Source organism: Oxyura jamaicensis, chromosome 4, assembly GCF_011077185.1.
Source record: "Oxyura jamaicensis isolate SHBP4307 breed ruddy duck chromosome 4, BPBGC_Ojam_1.0, whole genome shotgun sequence".
Taxonomy (NCBI): domain Eukaryota; kingdom Metazoa; phylum Chordata; class Aves; order Anseriformes; family Anatidae; genus Oxyura; species Oxyura jamaicensis.
The window spans coordinates 86,777,917-86,796,425 of record NC_048896.1 but is presented as its reverse complement, the minus strand read 5'-3'; the positions used below and the strand labels follow the sequence as shown (position 1 = coordinate 86,796,425).

Sequence of the window (18,509 nt, the reverse complement as noted above, 5' to 3'; positions counted from 1 at the left end):
ATGTGAATAACAAAAAAGGGAATACAAAATGTCGCTGTTAATACAAACACAGAATCACGTTAAATGTTTCAATACCCTCTAATTTTTTCTTTTTAAGCTGCTCCTATGGAGTTCAGTTATAAACTCCTTTCTTGGTGAAAAGCTTTGTTCTGTTTCTGTCGTTGCTACCAGCTGCTTCTTGCACCTCTGAATGTAGTGAGTGATCACTCTATTTTTCCACGTGCTTGCTACTGTTGTAGTTACTGTTCAAGTACTGTAACAAGCACATGTGTATCATTAACTGCTATTACTGAGAAATATTTGAAACGTAGATTATAACAAAGAGCCTATGCCAAAGTGATTTGGAGTAAATGTTTAAATGGGACTGAGCCAGGACCAATGAAATTAGAAAATCAAGCTGGTGATTGAAATCAGGAAAGTGGGTACTTCAGCAGCAGGAGCTGGCGATAAAGGAAGGGGAAGGCTCAGCTACTTCTTCTGTAGAAACTGCTTTCCAAGCTGCACTATTTCTTGCCAAGAATTATGTAGAAAATTTCATGCAAAATTAAAATTAAATATTAAAATATTTATGCAAAGCACCAGGATACATGTGTTTCATGATCATCAGAAATGAATTTAATCTAAGACTACAAATCCACTCTAAGTACTAATCGTTTTGTGGTTACCTTATGCGGTGTTACAGAGTAGAAGTAAAGTTGTTCAGACATATGAGCTATATCTTCATGTCTTAGCATTTTCTTTCACGTTTAGGCTTAGGTTTAATTAAGTGCCTGATTTTGTACTACTTGGCTGTTGTTCAGTTAAAGACTTTCTAATTTTATTTCTCTTTAAGTTATATCCTGCTAACTACAGCTGCACCTTATTGTGGCTTGTGTTTGGGAACATAGACTATGGTCCTCTCTCATTTTTAACTGCTATTGGATCCACTACTTGGATGTCTTGTCTTATCTTCTCACTCATTATAGTTTTTCTCACAACATTGCTGACTGCTGTATATTCAATTATAAGACGCTACTGTATTAGAAATTAAAATTTCCAGTGCACTTTGAAGTACAATAGAAATAAAAAGTGTATGGACAAAGTGAAACAGTCGTATAACTTTAGACAACTTTGTCTCCGTTTTCCTTCTTTTCCCTTCCTTCATTTGGTATATGAATAAAGAAGTAGTAAGTCAAAAGCAAAATTCAGCTTTTGTGTTAAGAGTTCAGTATGCAGGGCAGTGACTTTTCCTCACTTTAAAAGAAGTACTTTTTATACTTCAGAATTTGGATGGAAGGCTGAAGGTTTAGTTTCAAATAAATATATCTGGGAAGCCTTCAACTGATGTAGGAAACTTGTAAGTGATCTTCCTTAACGTGTGCAATAGTAGTCTCAGCATGGTTTTTATTTAGGATTTCTGTGTTTTACTTTATAAAGAAAAATATCCCAGTCTATAATTAACAGTTTTAAATTTGGTAAAGGTTTTCATGTGTTAGATAAACCTTTTGACGTATGACAGATAAAAAGTTGACTATGTAGTCTTATCTAAAGCATTGTTTCAGACTGGAAGCTGGTTACTGCTGGTTCGCACACTGCCCTTGGGCAAACTGCATGACCTGCCTTACAATTGTGTTAAAAAAAAAAAAAACAAAAAACACAGAGTATACCTTCTTTCCAGGAATGATACTGGCTTATGAAACAGCTTTTCTCCTCTCAGGGTACCCTGAAAATTTTGAAACTTCAGAATTCAGACAAGAGTATAGTTACTCTAATATGCTTTTATTGTTTTCAGGAATGTTCAGAAGAATCACAGCTGCAGCCACCAGGCTTTTTACAGGGGATGGATCTGATGGTAGCTTCTATACCCTTGAAAGTTTGAGTGACCTTGTTCAGTCCATGATTCCCACACATCCTTCCTTAGTTCTTCTCTGGTGTCAGATCCTGCTTCTTGTCAATTACACCAACTACAACTGGTGGTCAGAAGTGCATCAAACTCCAAAGTAAGATTTTTTTGATCTCTAAAAATAGTAGCATGTCTCTCAATTGTATTTGGTACAACTGTATATAAAAAAAAAAATCTAGCTTTTAATCTGCTAAACTTGTCAACTGTTGAATTAGTACTACCTAGATTCTGAGATAGGTAGTTCTGCATTTATTTTGTACGTATGTGTATTTACTTACTGTCTGTTCTGGCAGTATGTCTTTCAAACCAAGGAAGTGCATCCTGTCTTCAGTTGTTCCTCAAAAGAACTGTTAGGGAACCTCTACACTTCGAAGACTATAAAGCTCCCATCTGTGTAAAACTCCCATCTGTATACTTCATTTTAGTTATGGAAAAAGCTGTAACAAAATATTCAATGTAGTAGGTTTCATGCCTCTATGGAGACTTCTTATTTCACCTTCCAGCAGATAACCAGCCAGTGCAGATGATATACACTGATGTCTTCATGTAAGTGTGTCTGATCAGTAAGAGCTAGGTACATCTATCATATCTGTCCGTGGGTCCAGCACTAAATGTTAAAACATACTGTCAGCACTGTGCTGATTGATTATAAAGTGACATTAGTAGTAATATCACTTAACAAGAGTTGTCTGATATTCAGAAATCTTGTATGAAATTGTGAACTTTTGGTCTGAGGTTGGATCACCCCACCTGTCAGACACTTCTGATGTGAGGATGATCCCTCCTTTGGGTGTGAGGTAGGATCACTATGTGGGTGGGTAGATATCCCTCCATAAACTGTAGAGGGAGATTAGAAACTGATTTGAGAGAAATTTCTGATGTTTGTGCAGTGAATGTTAGGCAAGTCTAATTTTGTTTTACAACATGAATGGATTAATACTTTGAAAGAGAAGTGCTCAAATATGAATTTCTGACCTCAGTTCAACTTCATGGTGTGAAGAAACACAGAATTAAGTTCTGTTATGCTACCAGAGATGCATGGTCTCATGTTTTTCTCTTAAATAACCTGTTAAATTCATCAGACTGACTGTCCAAGGAAGTAATGAACACTGAATGAAAAGTAGTACTCCCATTGTTATAAAGTAAAGAGTGATGAAAAGCAAGGTGTCGATTTCAAAGCAGTATAATGTTAAAATTTCTGGGAAAATAAATACTATATAAAGACTTATTATTGGTAGATTATTCCAAATACTTTTTAAATGTTTCAATAGCCGTAGTAATAAAATACAATGTGCTTCTTGCAGGAGGCACAGTCTTTCTACTACTAAATTACTTAGCCCTCAGATATGTGGAGACAGTGATGAATCAGATTCAGAATCTAAACGCGGCATGTGCAATCGAGAGATAGTGAGAAGAGGAGCACTCATTCTTTTCTGTGACTATGTTGTAAGTTTTGAATTAAGAATTTTATAACTACAATTGTGAATTATAAGGCTGACAGTTTTTTATTACTGGTATGCATCAACTGAGTGTGGTTCACAACTGAAAATTGAGGATTTGTGAAACTAATCATTTTATTTTCAGGGGGCACTTCTGTGAGATCAGGTATCACCTCATTTGGATTTTTTTCTATTCTGAACTAATTCTCATGGGGCTTGTCTAAGGATGCTTAGTAGGTAATAGAATAATCTCTGGGTGTTGTTTCCATTACTTGTGAGTTGCTAGGAGCATACTAAGAAGTGTTAGATTTCCCAACATTAGTAGTAGTAACAGCACAGTTTCTAGTAGACAACACACTTCTATCTTCTGTATTGAAGGATAAGAGCTTTTACACTAACATTTCATTTCTATTCTTGGTTCTCCAATGACAGCAGTTTCTGTGGCTTCAACCTCTTCATGCCTTAATATTAGTGTTTTAGGTCATTGGAAGTGTACCTTTGAAGTGAACCTTCCCATAATACCTAGTATTGCAGTTGCGTTTGCACTGCAGAGCACTTTCAGGGAAGCCAACTAAGTTCCTTTCAGATTCAGCTAGACCAAAAGCTGTATTTAAAAAGCACTTCAGCTACTAATGGACATTCAGTCACCATGGTCAGATGAGAGCTAGTCCAAGGTAAAACCCTCTAAAACCTCTTTACATATCAGCTTCTCAGCATCACCTGATTAGCTATAGCGATCTGTTGTGTTGTACTCCTTGTTGATATCCACTTACCTCTGCAGGTTTACAATTAATTATTGACTTACCTCTTTGCATTTGCTTTCCAGAAATCATTCATCCTGTGTTTAGGGCCAGTATGTAATATGAAATCTTTAAAAAGAAGCCTAAATGAAAATCACACTTTACAAGAAGACTTTGTGTATGCTTGCTTCAAAAAAACGTTTTGTTACAAGTGGCATCTCTACAATGACCTTCTCCATTTACTTGTTTCTAACCTGGGTTTTTAGAATCATAGAATGTCTTGAATTGGAAGGGACCCATGAGGATCATTGAGTCTAACTCCTAGCTCCATATAGGACTATCTAAAAATGAAACCACATGAGTGTTGTTCAAATGCTACTTGAACTCCACTAAGCTAGCTGCCCTAACCACTTCCCTGGGGAGCATGTTCCAGTGCCTGGTGAAGAACCTTTTCCTAATATCTCAGTCTAAATCCTGGTGAAACCTTGTGCCATTCCCTTTTTGTGTAATGAATTCCCATTTAATGTAATGATATTTAAAAAAGATTATTAGAAATTTATCATGACTCTCTTAATTTGCAACGAGTTCAAAAACATTTGAAAAAACTGTCATGTTAAAAATAATGATGGTAATATTACAATATAGACACTTTACACCATTATTTTAAAACAGTTACTGGAATTATGTATGAAAACTTCATGTTGTGTCAGATAAGATTTTTAGTAATTAAACACTTACCCTGCGTATTACTGGAATCAGATTTTATTTTTTTCCCTTTTAGTGTCAAAACCTACATGATTCAGAACACTTGACCTGGCTTATTGTGAATCATGTTCAGGACTTGATTAATCTGTCCCATGAGCCTCCAGTACAAGACTTCATTAGTGCTGTTCACAGGAATTCAGCAGCCAGTGGTCTCTTTATCCAGGCCATTCAATCCCGGTGTGAGAATCTTGCAGCTGTAAGTTTAACTTTGCCTTTTTTAAGAATAAAGCCACTTATCAGGTCAAGTTAAATTGAAATATAAGTATGCAAATTCTGACATTCATGGGTAATTTATCCATTTGTAATTTTATTTTTGAAGTCGCTTGTAAAAAAAATGTAAACAATGAACCTTGTAATATATTAGCCATTTCAGTGTCAGATGTGTTCCTATTCATCAGGTCTATAAATTCAAGTAGAGTTGGTTAAGCTGCTTTTCTTCCTTTTTGGATATCATTCTGCATAATAAATATATTAATCTGCATAATAAATATGAGGGGTAAATTAAAGCTCTAGCTTTCATCTTTGATTTCAGTAACTTGGCTGTAAGAATAACTATTAGTAACTACAGAGTTGGGAACAGGAACTAGTTCATCTTCATAGGCCCTAACAACATGAAAATGATTTCAAGCTCATGCCTTCCCCAGTTGATCTGCCTCTCTTGAAGAGGGACATATTGCTTCAGAAATTCAGAATTCAGAAATAATAATTCTGCTTATTATTTTAGTTTCTGATTTAAAAGGAGCTGATAATGATTTATAGGGATTTAAGGTTGTATGCATGTATCCCTCTTAAGCTTAGGAACTCTCAGTGGGAATGGTACTTCCAGGACTTCCTTTAGGATACAGTGGTGGGAGATTCTTGAACAATCTGGTCAAGTTGCTTCTCTCTTCCTATTGTCTATGGACAAGTCTACTGTAACTGCATTAGTGCCTTAGCTATGTGAGTAAAATACTTAAAAGTTAGATGAGATTCATTTGGTCATTATATTGGTCAGCTAGTTGTCTGCTGCTGTTCTTTTCTGTAAATACCTTTCTCATTAGTGTTAACATCTTTGTATTCTAATTGATGTTTTTGTTTTTGTTTCAATACCATCCTATTTAATCCTACTACATTGTTAGATATCTAACCTATTTTGTTTCATCATTTAGCCTACAACTCTGAAGAAGACTTTACAGTGCTTAGAGGGGATACATCTCAGCCAGTCTGGGGCTGTCTTAACATTGTATGTTGATAAGCTTCTGTGTACTCCATTCCGCGTGCTTGCTCGCATGGTTGACACACTAGCTTGCCGTCGGGTAGAAATGCTTTTGGCTGCAACTTTACAGGTAAAGATAAATATATTCATTTGCAAATCAGTTTGCGTAGTGATAGTAATATGATCAAATGTAACGTTTAAACATCTTAATTGATGAATTTTAGTTTCAGTGATTTCTGTGGAAAAGAACACTACTATATGAATGATTGCATTTAACTTTATCTGCATTTGAATTTCCTAATCTGTTCAAAGTACATATGGGTAGTTTACTCATTTTTGTCCTTTAAAATTCGTGTGACTCTTTCCTATAGAACAGCATTACTCAGTTACCAGTTGAAGAACTGGATAGAATTCAGGAATACCTTCAAAACAGTGGATTAGCAACAAGGTAAATAATACCAGTACATGTTTAGATGTCAAGCTAAGTAATGTTCTAGTAGCAATTAATGATTTTCTTGTAAGGTAAGATAGTAAATCCTGTTTGGAGGTAAAAACAGAAGTGAAGTCTCATTTGAGGTGTATGCATATTTTGACTCAAGGACCATTGTGTTGGTTGAGTTTAATTCTTAAATATATCACAAAATCAAGAAAGCCAAGGGCTCACAGACATCAAATTCTCTTCTCTACCCCATCCCATTCAGAATTTAACTTCTTAGAGAAAGTCACCCCAAATTAATTATTTGGCAAAAGTTGCATTACTGAAAGCAATTTTATCTTTCTCCGACTTTTGCATAATTTTGTCAATCCAAGCTGTTTTTTTTTTCAGACAACTGTGATAAAATTCTTAATCTCTGAGATTTTTAAAAGTAAAATACTATTATAAAAAGGGGTAAATCATTAAATTCTTGGAAAAACCTTATTTGATGTTGGAAAGAGTAATATAATCTTCCTGATGTCATTGCTGTTTGTGGTTAATATCTGTTCACTGAAATAGGAAATAGAAGTAGAGGGAATGAATATAAAGCCCAAGACCCAAGATGGCAGTAGATTGATAGTAGAGTACCTTCCTAGGTAAGATTAGATTTGGCTTAAAAATAAAAAAGTGTGAAGTCTCCAAATGACTTTAAGGTACATGCTTTTGATAGCAGTACTGGAATCAGAAAAACAAACAAAAACCTTTAGATGACAGTGGCTTTTAAATCCACAAAGTGAAATTCTTAATCCTATATTTAAATTAAATTTTACTATATTCTCCATTTTCTTACAGAAGTGGATTATTTGGTATCTCTTAGAATATATTCATCTGCAGTCAGATTTGTACATTAAATTTAATTCTTCTTTTTCAATAAAAATATTTACTGCATAAAGTAATTGAACAGCTTGTATTTTATGCATAAGCATTTGCAAGTTCAAAATCGGTATCAATTCGTTATTGTTGGTAGTATGGAGTTCATTTGTTTTGGTACTGTTAGCTGATGAAGTTTGCAGTTACGCATTATGTGAGTGCATGTATCCAACTAAGAACTTAAGACTCTAGTGCTTTTCTCTCACAAAATTAGGGTTTGTTCACTGTATTTGTTTCTATTTTCAGATGATTTATGAAACTAAGTTAGATCTTTGTTGATTTGTTCTTCTGTTTTCAGACACCAAAGACTTTACTCGCTCTTGGATAGGTTTCGGCTTATGGTAGCACCAGACACAACTAGTCCTTCACCTGTGGTTACCTCACACCCACTAGATGGAGAAGGCCAACCAGCTTTAGAGACTGTAATTCTAGACAAAGTAAGATTATGTTTGGAAGTTTCTTTGCTCAAAGAATCTTTTGCTCCTTGCAAAATATTTGGCCAGTGATTCTTCCTTTTTTACAGTATTTTTATTTTCCTATTACTGTCATGTTTGACTACTTGACAGTAGTTATCAGTAGGTATAACAGTGGTTATTTTCTAGACACTCATCAGCTTTACAATCCTAGCATATCTGTGCTATATGCTAAACTTTCTGTTACCTTGTTTGATGTCCAAACTCCATGGAAATAGACAACTTGCCAAGAATATCTATTTGTCTATTTTAAGATGGTCCATTCACCTGTTACCTGTTTTGCTTTTTCTCATGTTTTCCTTATTGCTATTTTTGTAGTTTCTTTGCTTTTTTCTTGTTGTTGACATTAATGTGGCCTAGTAATCTCTTAAAAAGAGCACAATTCAATGCCCACAGGCAATCTTCCCCCATCCCTCAAAATGTTATTTTCTGAAAACAAATATGTACTAAATTTATTTTTTTCAATTATTAAAGGACTGGTATGTGTCACTAGTGAGGTCACAGTGTTGCATCAAGTCAGACTCAGCACTACTAGAAGGTGCGGAACTGGTAAATAGGATTCCTCAGCCTGACCTGAACTCCTTCATGACCTGCAAGGTAACTTTTTTGTCAGATCTGAATCAGATGAATATGTTGTAATAAAATATTTCTAATGTTCTAATTGGTAGTATTAATAGATCAGGTTATTTAAATAAAGCGTTTCAAATTTATATCATACTGGTAATTGATATGCTGAATTTCACTTCATTTGGGAAACTAAAATACTGAATATTTTTCGATTGTCTTTAGCAATGCTGTTGATAATACTAATACTACAGGTTAGATGTATAGAGTGGAAATGAAGGTTAGTTTATATATTACAATAACAAAACTCGACAGTTTTATCACTTTACATAATTTTCTCATTTTGTCATACGGTCTTTTACAATGCCAGATGCTTCTGAAATCTTTATCTGTGCTAGCTGACTTGTAATATGGCTCTAACAGGCCACAGATAGTAAATATGTCATGAAGTACAACTAGGTTTTCTGAGAATATATTTTGCTTGAATTTTGTCCAGTACAATTGCTGCTGGTATGCAGAAATAATAGTGGGAAGCCATTTTTGAATAGATCTTACACTTCCTCATTTTGAGAAGAAACGTGGTTAGTATTCAAATATCAATGCTGTGGAGTTTGTAAGTTGTAGTTATCTTTCTAACTTCTTTTAGAATTTAAAATTCAATTTACTAAGAGTTATTTCAGAGATAGACAATAAAACTTGTAAGCTAAATTGTGACTTGCCATTTTTTTTTCAAGTTTATTTATTTATTTCTATTTGTTTTAAAGAGGAAATTTAAGATTTCTGTGATGTTTGCGAATTGATGATAGTAGTTATTCTTCTACCAGGTCAAATATGGCAGACAGTGACTTGTCCAAACATGCATATCAAATAACTCATAGAGCTTGAACTTTTTAGCCTTGTGCTCAACTACTCATATTTCTGCCAAATTTTAATATTTTGAGCTGAATTGCTAGCTGTTTACCTTGATATATTTTGGAAAGTTCTGGCAAAAGTGGTTTAGGAACTTCTGAGAATAAGGTTGAGGAAAAGGGAAAAAAGGGAAATGCGTTAAGTTTTTAGGCAAAAGACAGTAGATTATTTTATACTTTGCATATCAGGGATATAAATTCTCTGGGACATACTGTCAGCAAAAGGTCCCTTTTTGTCCCCATTGAGGAGTTTGCAGTTTGTCTGTGATGAAATCTTCTGAAAAATCATTTTCATAGACTCACAGAATGGTTTGGGTTGGAAGGGACCTTAAAGATCATCTAGTTCCCACCCGCCAGCCATGGGCTGGGACACCTCCCACCAGACCAGGTTGCCCAAAGCACTTCCAGGGAGGGGGCATCCACAGCTTCTCTGGGCAACCTGTTCCACTGCCTCACAACCCTCTGAATGAAGAATTTCTTCCATATACCTAATCTAAACCTACCCTCTTTTTGTTTAAGACCATTACTCCTTGTCCTATCACCACACTCCCTGAAAAAGAGTCCCTCCCCAGTTTTCCTGCAGCCCCCTTAAGGTACTGGAAGACTGTTATAAGGTCTCCCTGGAGCCTTCTCAAGGCTGAACAACTCTCTCAGCCTGCCTTCATTGGAGAAGTGCTCTAGCCCCTTTACAGAATCACAGAATAGTCTAGGTTGGAAGAGACCTCCAAGATCACCGAGTCCAACCACTGACCTAATGCTAACAAGTCCTCCACTAAACCATATCCCTAAGCTCTACATCTAAATTTACATCTACATTTATCATCCTCATGGCCTTATCTAATAGGTCCATGTCCTCATTATGTTGGAGGGCCCCAGAGCTGAACGCAGGGCTCCAGGTGGGGTCTCACAAGAGCAGAGAAGGAGAATCACCTCACTTGACCTGCTTGGTTGGTAAACTCACATTGCCAGTTCATGTTGACCTTCTCAGCAACCAGCATGCCCAAGTCTTCCTCATCGGGGCTGCTCTCAATTCATTCTCCATCCAGGCTGTATTTGTGCTTGGAATTTCCCTGGCCCAGGTATGAGACCTTGCACTTGGCCTTGTTGAATTTCATGAGGTTAGCACAGGCCCATCTCTCAGGCCTGTCAAGATCCCTCTGGATGGCATTTCTTCCTTAGAGTGGGGCAATCGCGCCACACAGCTTGGTGTCTTCAACACTGTCCATGGTGTCAATCACACTGTCCATGTCACTGGCAAAGCTGTTAAACAGCGCTGGTCCCAATACTGACCCCTGAGGAACACCACTCATCGTTGATCTCCACTTGGACATTGAGTTGTTGACTGCAACACTTTGAGTGCAACCATCCAGCCACTTCCAGCAAGTTGTCCATTTGTCAAATCCTTGTCTCTCCAATTTAGAGACAAGGATATAATGGGGGACAGTGTCTGCACCAGTCCAGGTAGATGGTGTCTGTTGCTCTTCCTCTATCCACCAGAGCTGTAACGCTGTTGTAGAAGATCACCAGATCTGACAGGCACCATTTTGCCCTTAGTGAAGCCATGTTGGCTGTCACCAATTGCCTTCTTTTCTGTATGCCTCACCATTGTTTCCATTATAGTTAAAACTTGCTTGGCACCTATTCTTGAAGATTTCATATATACAGGACATCAGAGCTTTATTCACTTATTGTTCTGAAAACTTGTACTGAATATATTGTTTTTCCTTTCCAGTCCAGCATATTGGTGTTTAGAAATTAAATATAACAAATATGACCTTAATTATGGTGTTGTTACATAACATTACAGAGTGGAGGTCTTACAAGTTAATGAACTATTCATTTACCACTATATTAATTTGCCAGAATAGTTCCATCAAATACTTAGATTCTCTTTAAAAGCAATTTATTTACTTTTTATTTACTGTTTGATTTCAGGAATTCAACCTAAGCTTGTTAGCACCTTGTTTAAGCCTTGGTATGAATGAAATCTCAAGAGACCAGAAGAGTAGCCTCTTCGAAACAGCTCGGAGGGTAACTCTGGATCATGTGTCTACCACTGTACTAAACCTTCCTGCCAACCACCAGGTTTTCCAACCACTATTGCCAACTGAGCCATCAGCCTACTGGAAAAAGCTAAGCGATATCTTTGGTAATAGAAATAGTGGTCTTTTAAAGTTTATTATCTCCTCTGCAAAGGTAGCTTACAGATATCTTGTTAATTCGTGAGCTTTTTTAAAAAAATCAAGATACTTGTGTGGTGGTTTTACCGTGCTACGCAGCTGAACGCCACAACCGCTCTCTCACTCCCCCTCCTCAGATGAGGAGGGGAAGTAAAGGAAAGAACAACTCATGGGTTGAGATAAGGATAATTTAATTAAAGAGAAAAAAATATTAAGGAAATATTATTATTAATTAAACAATTCAACTAAAGGGAAAAAAGGGAAGGGGGAAGAGGGAGGAGGAAATGGAATAACAAAACAAAACAAGTAAAGGCTATGTGGAAGTGCAGAGGAAAGAAATTACTCTCTACTTCCCACAAATGAGCGATGCTTGACCACGTCCTTGAAGCAGGGCCTCAACGCACGTAGCCAGTGTTCGGGAGGAGGACAGACATTTTCACAACGAGAGCCCACCCCTCCCCTCTTCTTCCTTTTTCCACCTTTTATTGCTGAGTGTGACATCATATGGTATGGAATATCCCTTTGGTTGGTTTAGGTCAGCTGCCCTGCTGATGTTTCTTTCTCACTTTTTTGCCCACCCCCTAGGAGGGTTAGAGAGAGTCCTGATGCTGTGCCAGCACTGCTCAGCAGCAGACACAACACCGGTGTGATACCACTGCTGTTCTAGCTCCAAGTGCAGAGCGCAGCACTGTATGGGCTGCTGCAGGGAAAGTTAACATCCCAGCCAGACCCAGTACAACTTGGCATAAAAGCGCCTATGAAATGATTCTGAAAAATATTTGTTGATAGGAAAAATTCAAACTGCTAGATTTCATTCAGTCTTGTCTTCTAGGAGATGAGGTGATGTATTGCTCAGTGATGACACTTTGTCGTGCTCTGGCTCAGTATTTGTTGTTACTCTCAAAACTACCAACCGGTCTCCGTGTTCCTCCTGATAAAGAGGATGATATCCTGAAATTTGTGGTTATGTCAGTAGAGGTAAGAAACTAAACCATAAATAAAGATGTAATGAAATACTGGTAGAGGAAGCAACTTTGACTTAAATTGATCATCATGGAGTGACTTTTGATTTGGACAACTTTCTTGTTTTACTGTAGAAGTTTATTCAGTGGTTATTTTACTTGATCTGTGATAGAAAACCCAGTTGGCTTATGGGGCAAGGGTAGCTTTTTACAAGAAGAGGTTGACTGAATGATGCAATGATCTTGGTATTTGGGAGAAGTGCCCAGCACTTTTTGGACATTGAATAGACAAGGTTTTCCTTTGACTTTTTTTGTTTGTTTATTTTGTTGTTTGTTTTTGTTTTCTTTTTTCCAATTTAATACTCGTGTTTTTTTTGTAGTTTTCTGCTTTCTTAGGAAAGAAACATACTCTATACAATTTGCTAATAAAAACCTTACTGTATAAAAAAAATAGGAAAAAGAAACAGCTTTCAGCTATAAATTGATGTATTGCGAGAATTTGATATTAATGGGAAATTTTTACTTTTCCATAGGCATTATCGTGGCGTTTAATGCATGACCAGCTTCCGCTAAGTATAGATCTTCAAGCTGCTCTGGATTGTTGCTGTTTGACATTACAGCAGCCTAACCTCTGGAATTTGTTGGCTTCTGCAGTTCACGTGACATATGCTTGCTCCTTAATTAACTGCATTAGGTTTATTATAGAAGCAGGTGAGTCCACTTTGAACACTTATGAAAAAAACCCTTAATAAATTGTCAGTCATCAGTGCTAGGTGTCTGGAATGTTTCTTGTGAATCCTTTCTAGTTATTTCTTTGACAACTTTATTTTTACTATTTTAATTTCACATTTAAAACCTTGTGTTTACTTTTGAACTTAGCAGATTCCTTAGAAATGTAAATATGTAGTGCTACTATGTGGTTTTGAGGAGAAAAATGGTATATGAGATATGTCTGTATCTTTTAAATACTTTTGTCTGTCTTCAGTTGCAGTTGAACCTGGGAATCAACTTCTTAGTCCTGAAAGAAAGAAGAATACTTCAAAAGGCTTAAATGAGGATGAAGTTGATTCAAACACACAGAGTAAGTAAACAGTAAATTCTATTTTTGATGAAAAAACTGTAGGTCCCCTTTCAATAACTAATTTTTTTAACAATAGGACTTCATCTGAGAGCTTACTAGTTTTTGATAAATGCTTATCAAATATAAGTTGACATTTTTAATATATATAATTTTTGTTTTGAAAGCTAAACGTTAAGGGAGATTCTTCTTTTGGGGGGTCCTGTCAGCTGTTCAGCATGCTGCAGACTGAGCTTTTTAAAGTGGTGTAGGATTTCTAAATTTCATGTGGAGATGTAGAATCTAACTATTAATACTTCTGATAAAAATGGCAGATTCATTATCTGCCTTTCTCCTGTATAGGAGTACTGTATCGGGGCAAATGTCAAATGTAGTTTGCAAGAACAGACTGCATTGTTTTCTATTTTCAGTTATGCTGGTGTAGATTAAGAGACCAGTTCCGTCTACAGAAATGACCCTGCTTATCAGATCTAGCATAGAGCCAGTTATGAGAATGTTTTTTATAAGATAGATGAGTTTGATCAATTTAAATTGTAAGAAATGCACTATTCGGTGTGGTTTGCTGGGGTTAGGAAACTGGCATATCTGCTCTCCTGGCGGATGTCAGCTATTGGTGTTCTCCAGCACTGAGACTGGCAAGCAACATTTGCAGAGAGGGTGTAAGTAGTACTCTTTAACCAGATGAAGTCTTGTATAACATTTTTGTCCTACATCCTCTTTGTCCTTCTTAGTCAACATATTCTTTAATTAAGCATTCTTGTTTTTTTTCTGTATGATTTTAACTGGTGTGTTTTGAGTAGATTCATAAAACTGAATTTATTTTTTTTCTCTCAACAAAGAAAATAAACACGTTACTGCAGCTTGTGAAATGGTAGCTGAGATGGTGGAATGTTTACAGACTGTACTGGCTTTGGGGCATCAAAGAAACAGCAGTATCCCAGCATTTCTTACTCCTGTCCTCAAGAATATCATCATCAGTTTAGCAAGGCTGCCTCTAGTGAACAGTTACACAAGAGTACCTCCCTTGGTATGTTTGTTTTATTTTCAGTATGTAAAAACTACTGAATAACTTTTTGAAAAATCAAACGTGGGGCTGCATCTTTTTTTTTCTCTCAGTAGGACTTCAATATTTTGCTACTTTGATCACACAGTTTAGCTTTTTAAACATGAAGTAGCAAAGTGTTGTAAAGATATCAAATACGAGTTATTTTGGGGTGAGAATTCTAATTAAAAAGGAGCGAAGTTGTTCCTTACGTTATTATGTGAACGAATGTCCAGGCAGTAATTAAAAGAAATAAAAATAAATAGGGATTTGGGTGCTTTATTAGAGCTAATATTTCTTCCTGCTCAACAGAAGCATTTAACACTAGAAAGAGTGCAAAATCTACACTGCTACCTTATTCTATATCTGAATTCACAAGTTCATTTTACTCCACGCTAAGTACCACGAAGATGCTGAGGTGGTCCTAGTGTCTGAACAAATTCAGATATTTCCTAGTGGTACCATGGCATGCTATGCAGGTACTTTTGGATTGTATGTTACCTTTCTTTCCTAACTCATCTTGGATCCCTTAGACAAAATCTTTCAACCTCTCCTTTTTGGCAGATACAATGTGAATTTAATAACACCTCATAATTACCTCCAATGTGGTGTTAGGGAGTAAATGACTTTAAGCTGATTTTAAAAACTGCTAAACAATTACCAGAAATGTTTTTAGGTGCTTATGAAGTAAAGCTGAAGGGGGTTTCATGATCCATATGTACAGTTTCTCAGCACTGTGTTTGTGAGGGATGTCTAAAAGTACTAATTTTATGGATTAAGACTTCTCTGACCACTCTTGGATGCATCTTTGTGCTTTTTCAGCCATCCGTTATATGCAAACTGTTTTCCCTGAATTTCATCTCAGTGTATTTTCTGCATTCAATCTAGGATTCACCTGGCACTTAGCATAACATTTCTAAACTGAAAAGTATGATGGGAACATTATTTACTTAGACATTAGGACTAAATGACTAATTCATAATGAGAAATGTGGAAAAAAAAAAGTGTAAAAAACGCTCTGTGTTATTTAATCTTTCTATAAGATTTTTGTGTTTGGAGAATTATTTTAGTTATTCATGTCTCATTGCATTTGAATGGTGCTATACATTGCTACATACATATATAGTTGTCATGTTAATGCTATTACTGTTTTGGAATAGTAATAGTCTTTGTATTTTATCAGGTCTGGAAATTAGGCTGGTCACCAAAGCCTGCAGGTGACTTTGGCACAGTTTTTCCTGAAATCCCAGTTGAATTTCTTCAAGAAAAAGAAATCTTTAAAGAGTTCATCTATCGCATTAATACACTTGGTATGTACAAACATTAAAATGAATACAGATGGCACTTATTGAGCATCTACCTGTGTTGTGAAGTCATCGGATAACTGAGCTTGGTACCATTTATTTACTATTGTTGCATATTTAGACAAGAAATAATATTTCAGAGCAGGTTAGTAATTATGCTGTAATAATTCTTGCATTTTTCTCAATGTAGAGTGAAAATGAGAAATTACAGAAATAGAGAGAAAAAACTATTCCAACTCTGAAGTCATTTTAGTGTGTTTTAAGAACAGCTGCCTGCTTTATGAAGCATACACTTGATAGCATGTCTAACAACGTTTTGCTCTACCCTGCCTTTTTTATTATGCATAGTATATAAATTGAATTTGCTGTCCCACACTGAATATTTTAAGTGTCACTTTAAAGCTTCTGGGTATATAAAGGTTTACTGAGGGGGAACAGTGTGAGGCTAAAGATTTCAAGCCTTCCTTAACAGATGAGGCTGTCAATGTACCAAATTTTCCATATACTTAAAAGTCTATGTTTTTTTGCTTGATCTACAGGTTAATTTTTGAATGACTTGTGGTGTAGTACTGGTGTTTATTTGAACACTATAAGGCCTAAGAGGACATTTGCTTTTTTAATACTTTAGATATCATAAGTATAAACTGCGGAGTACTGTTACAGAATCCTCTACAATCTATTGCTAGAAATCAGTTTGGAAAAACTTTTCAAAAGTGCTTGAATTTTAATAGCCTATTTCTAGGGAGTTCATTCTGCATTTATGGCATGATGATATCTTGGATCATTATGAGATTTTCTGTGCCAGTCCTCACAGGAAAGAAAGTGCAGCTTTTGAATGCTTTTCTGTATTGTGAAAGCATGATAGATCTCATTGCTTTTAAAGCTGGACAGTCAAAATATCTAAGAAACAGTCAAAATATCTAAGAAACTATGTAAGAAACAATCTGAAGAGGACCAGGTGGACAATACTGTTCAAAACCCTACCCAACAGTTCTTCACTTTCTAAAACAGAACAGTTTAAATTGAAGCTGTGGTGATTAAAAAAAGCTAAATTGAATAGGGGTAAGTATGAAATTGCATCTGTAGAAACAAGGTGCTGTTTTTTTAATGGTGTTCCATGTTTAAGTTTGTGTTAAGACATGAATGGCTATTTCTGAGTGTTTCCTTAGGATGGATCAGCCGTACCCAGTTTGAGGAGACATGGGCTACTTTGCTTGGTGTACTTGTAACTCAGCCTATCGTAATGGACCAAGAAGAGAGCCAACAAGAGGTAATGTCATTCACTGAATGTTTTTAAAATTAAACTTTAATTATAACTAAGAAAAAAATCCTATTAATAAGCCTATCAAACAGAAAATTAGTGACCAAAATTGAGAAATTACTTCTGTTTTTAGTTCCTTGTCTTTATGTCCCTGTGAGTTCAGATACCTTTGTCAGTGGTGCTAAATACTGAATTGGTAGCATCTTGGTTTAGAAGCAACATTAGAGTAACAAATGCATCTAGATAAAGATAACCATAAAAATGCTGTTGAAAATTCATGATGAGGTTGAGTTTTATTCCTAAAAGAGATGTTAACAAAAACAGTTAACATGGAAACTCTTTAAAGAGGGATCCAACTCAGATTTGGTCTTGATGCTTTGTTTCAGCAGGTAAACTACTGGGTAGATGCAATCAGGGAAGCTATACTTTTAAAGCTTTGAAATAGACATTTTGAGGTTTTAATGCTGTTGGGATTAGAGAATGCATTTAGAACTTCTGAGATGGAAGGATGTGTTTCTGCTCGTTGCAGTGCTTTTTGTGCATTTCTTATGTCAGCCAGTTTCTGGATAGGAAGAAGTTTAGTTGTCAGGCTTGCTGATGATACTTTAGTGGAAGGTAACAAACTAATACTCAGGGCTTTCAGGATTCTTTTTTTTTCCAATTCAAATTACAGTAAGTTCATTTTACAGGAAGATACAGAGAGGACCCAAATTAATGTTCTTGCAGTACAAGCCATAACTTCCTTGGTGCTGAGTGCAATGACAATACCTGTTGCAGGCAATCCAGCAGTCAGCTGTTTGGAACAGCAGCCCCGCAACAAAGCTTTAAAAGCTCTGGACACGAGGTAATTTCTCACTTACTCTAAAATGTGTCAGTTTATACTTGTGATTAATATGTAGTTATGATTAGCTTAATCTAGCAATAGCAGAAATGTGTAGATGTTTTTTTAACTAAGTGTATGTACAGGTAGATCTGTTTACAGAGAATTTGCATGGAGTTAGCTTCACAAACCTGCTGAGTTAAAAGACAATAAAAATACTGTCTAGGCAACAGAGGGCAGAATGCATCTCTAAACATTTCTCAGTTTTACAAAATAAGTAAAACAACAAAAAAAAAAAATAAGTAAAACAAAAATAAGTACATACTTATTTTCATTGTAGAGCAAGTTCGTCAGACTTGCAAAAATGTTAAAAGGAAAATCTGCTTAAATAAATTTATTTTGCGCTTTCAGGTTTGGGAGGAAGCTAAGTGTTATCAGGGGAATTGTGGAACAAGAAATCCAAGCAATGGTATCTAAGAGAGATAATATTGCTACTCATCACTTATATCAAGCTTGGGACCCTGTTCCATCACTTTCTCCTGCTACTACAG

General features: G+C 36.0%; 1 protein-coding gene across 2 annotated transcripts in view; it reads left to right on the top strand.

Moving 5' to 3' along the window:
- HTT (huntingtin) overlaps positions 1-18,509 on the top strand; it is an 86,307-nt gene that overhangs the window by 54,039 nt on the left and 13,759 nt on the right. For both annotated transcript variants that reach the window (XM_035324931.1, XM_035324930.1), the window contains 16 exons: positions 1,772-1,979; positions 3,187-3,328; positions 4,843-5,022; positions 5,975-6,151; positions 6,393-6,469; positions 7,665-7,803; positions 8,314-8,436; positions 11,247-11,460; positions 12,324-12,469; positions 12,987-13,164; positions 13,439-13,534; positions 14,371-14,558; positions 15,757-15,883; positions 17,047-17,147; positions 17,828-17,982; positions 18,370-18,509. In XM_035324931.1, the coding sequence (XP_035180822.1) occupies positions 1,772-1,979; positions 3,187-3,328; positions 4,843-5,022; positions 5,975-6,151; positions 6,393-6,469; positions 7,665-7,803; positions 8,314-8,436; positions 11,247-11,460; positions 12,324-12,469; positions 12,987-13,164; positions 13,439-13,534; positions 14,371-14,558; positions 15,757-15,883; positions 17,047-17,147; positions 17,828-17,982; positions 18,370-18,509 (2,391 nt within the window). The remainder of the gene's footprint in view (positions 1-1,771; positions 1,980-3,186; positions 3,329-4,842; positions 5,023-5,974; positions 6,152-6,392; positions 6,470-7,664; positions 7,804-8,313; positions 8,437-11,246; positions 11,461-12,323; positions 12,470-12,986; positions 13,165-13,438; positions 13,535-14,370; positions 14,559-15,756; positions 15,884-17,046; positions 17,148-17,827; positions 17,983-18,369) is intronic.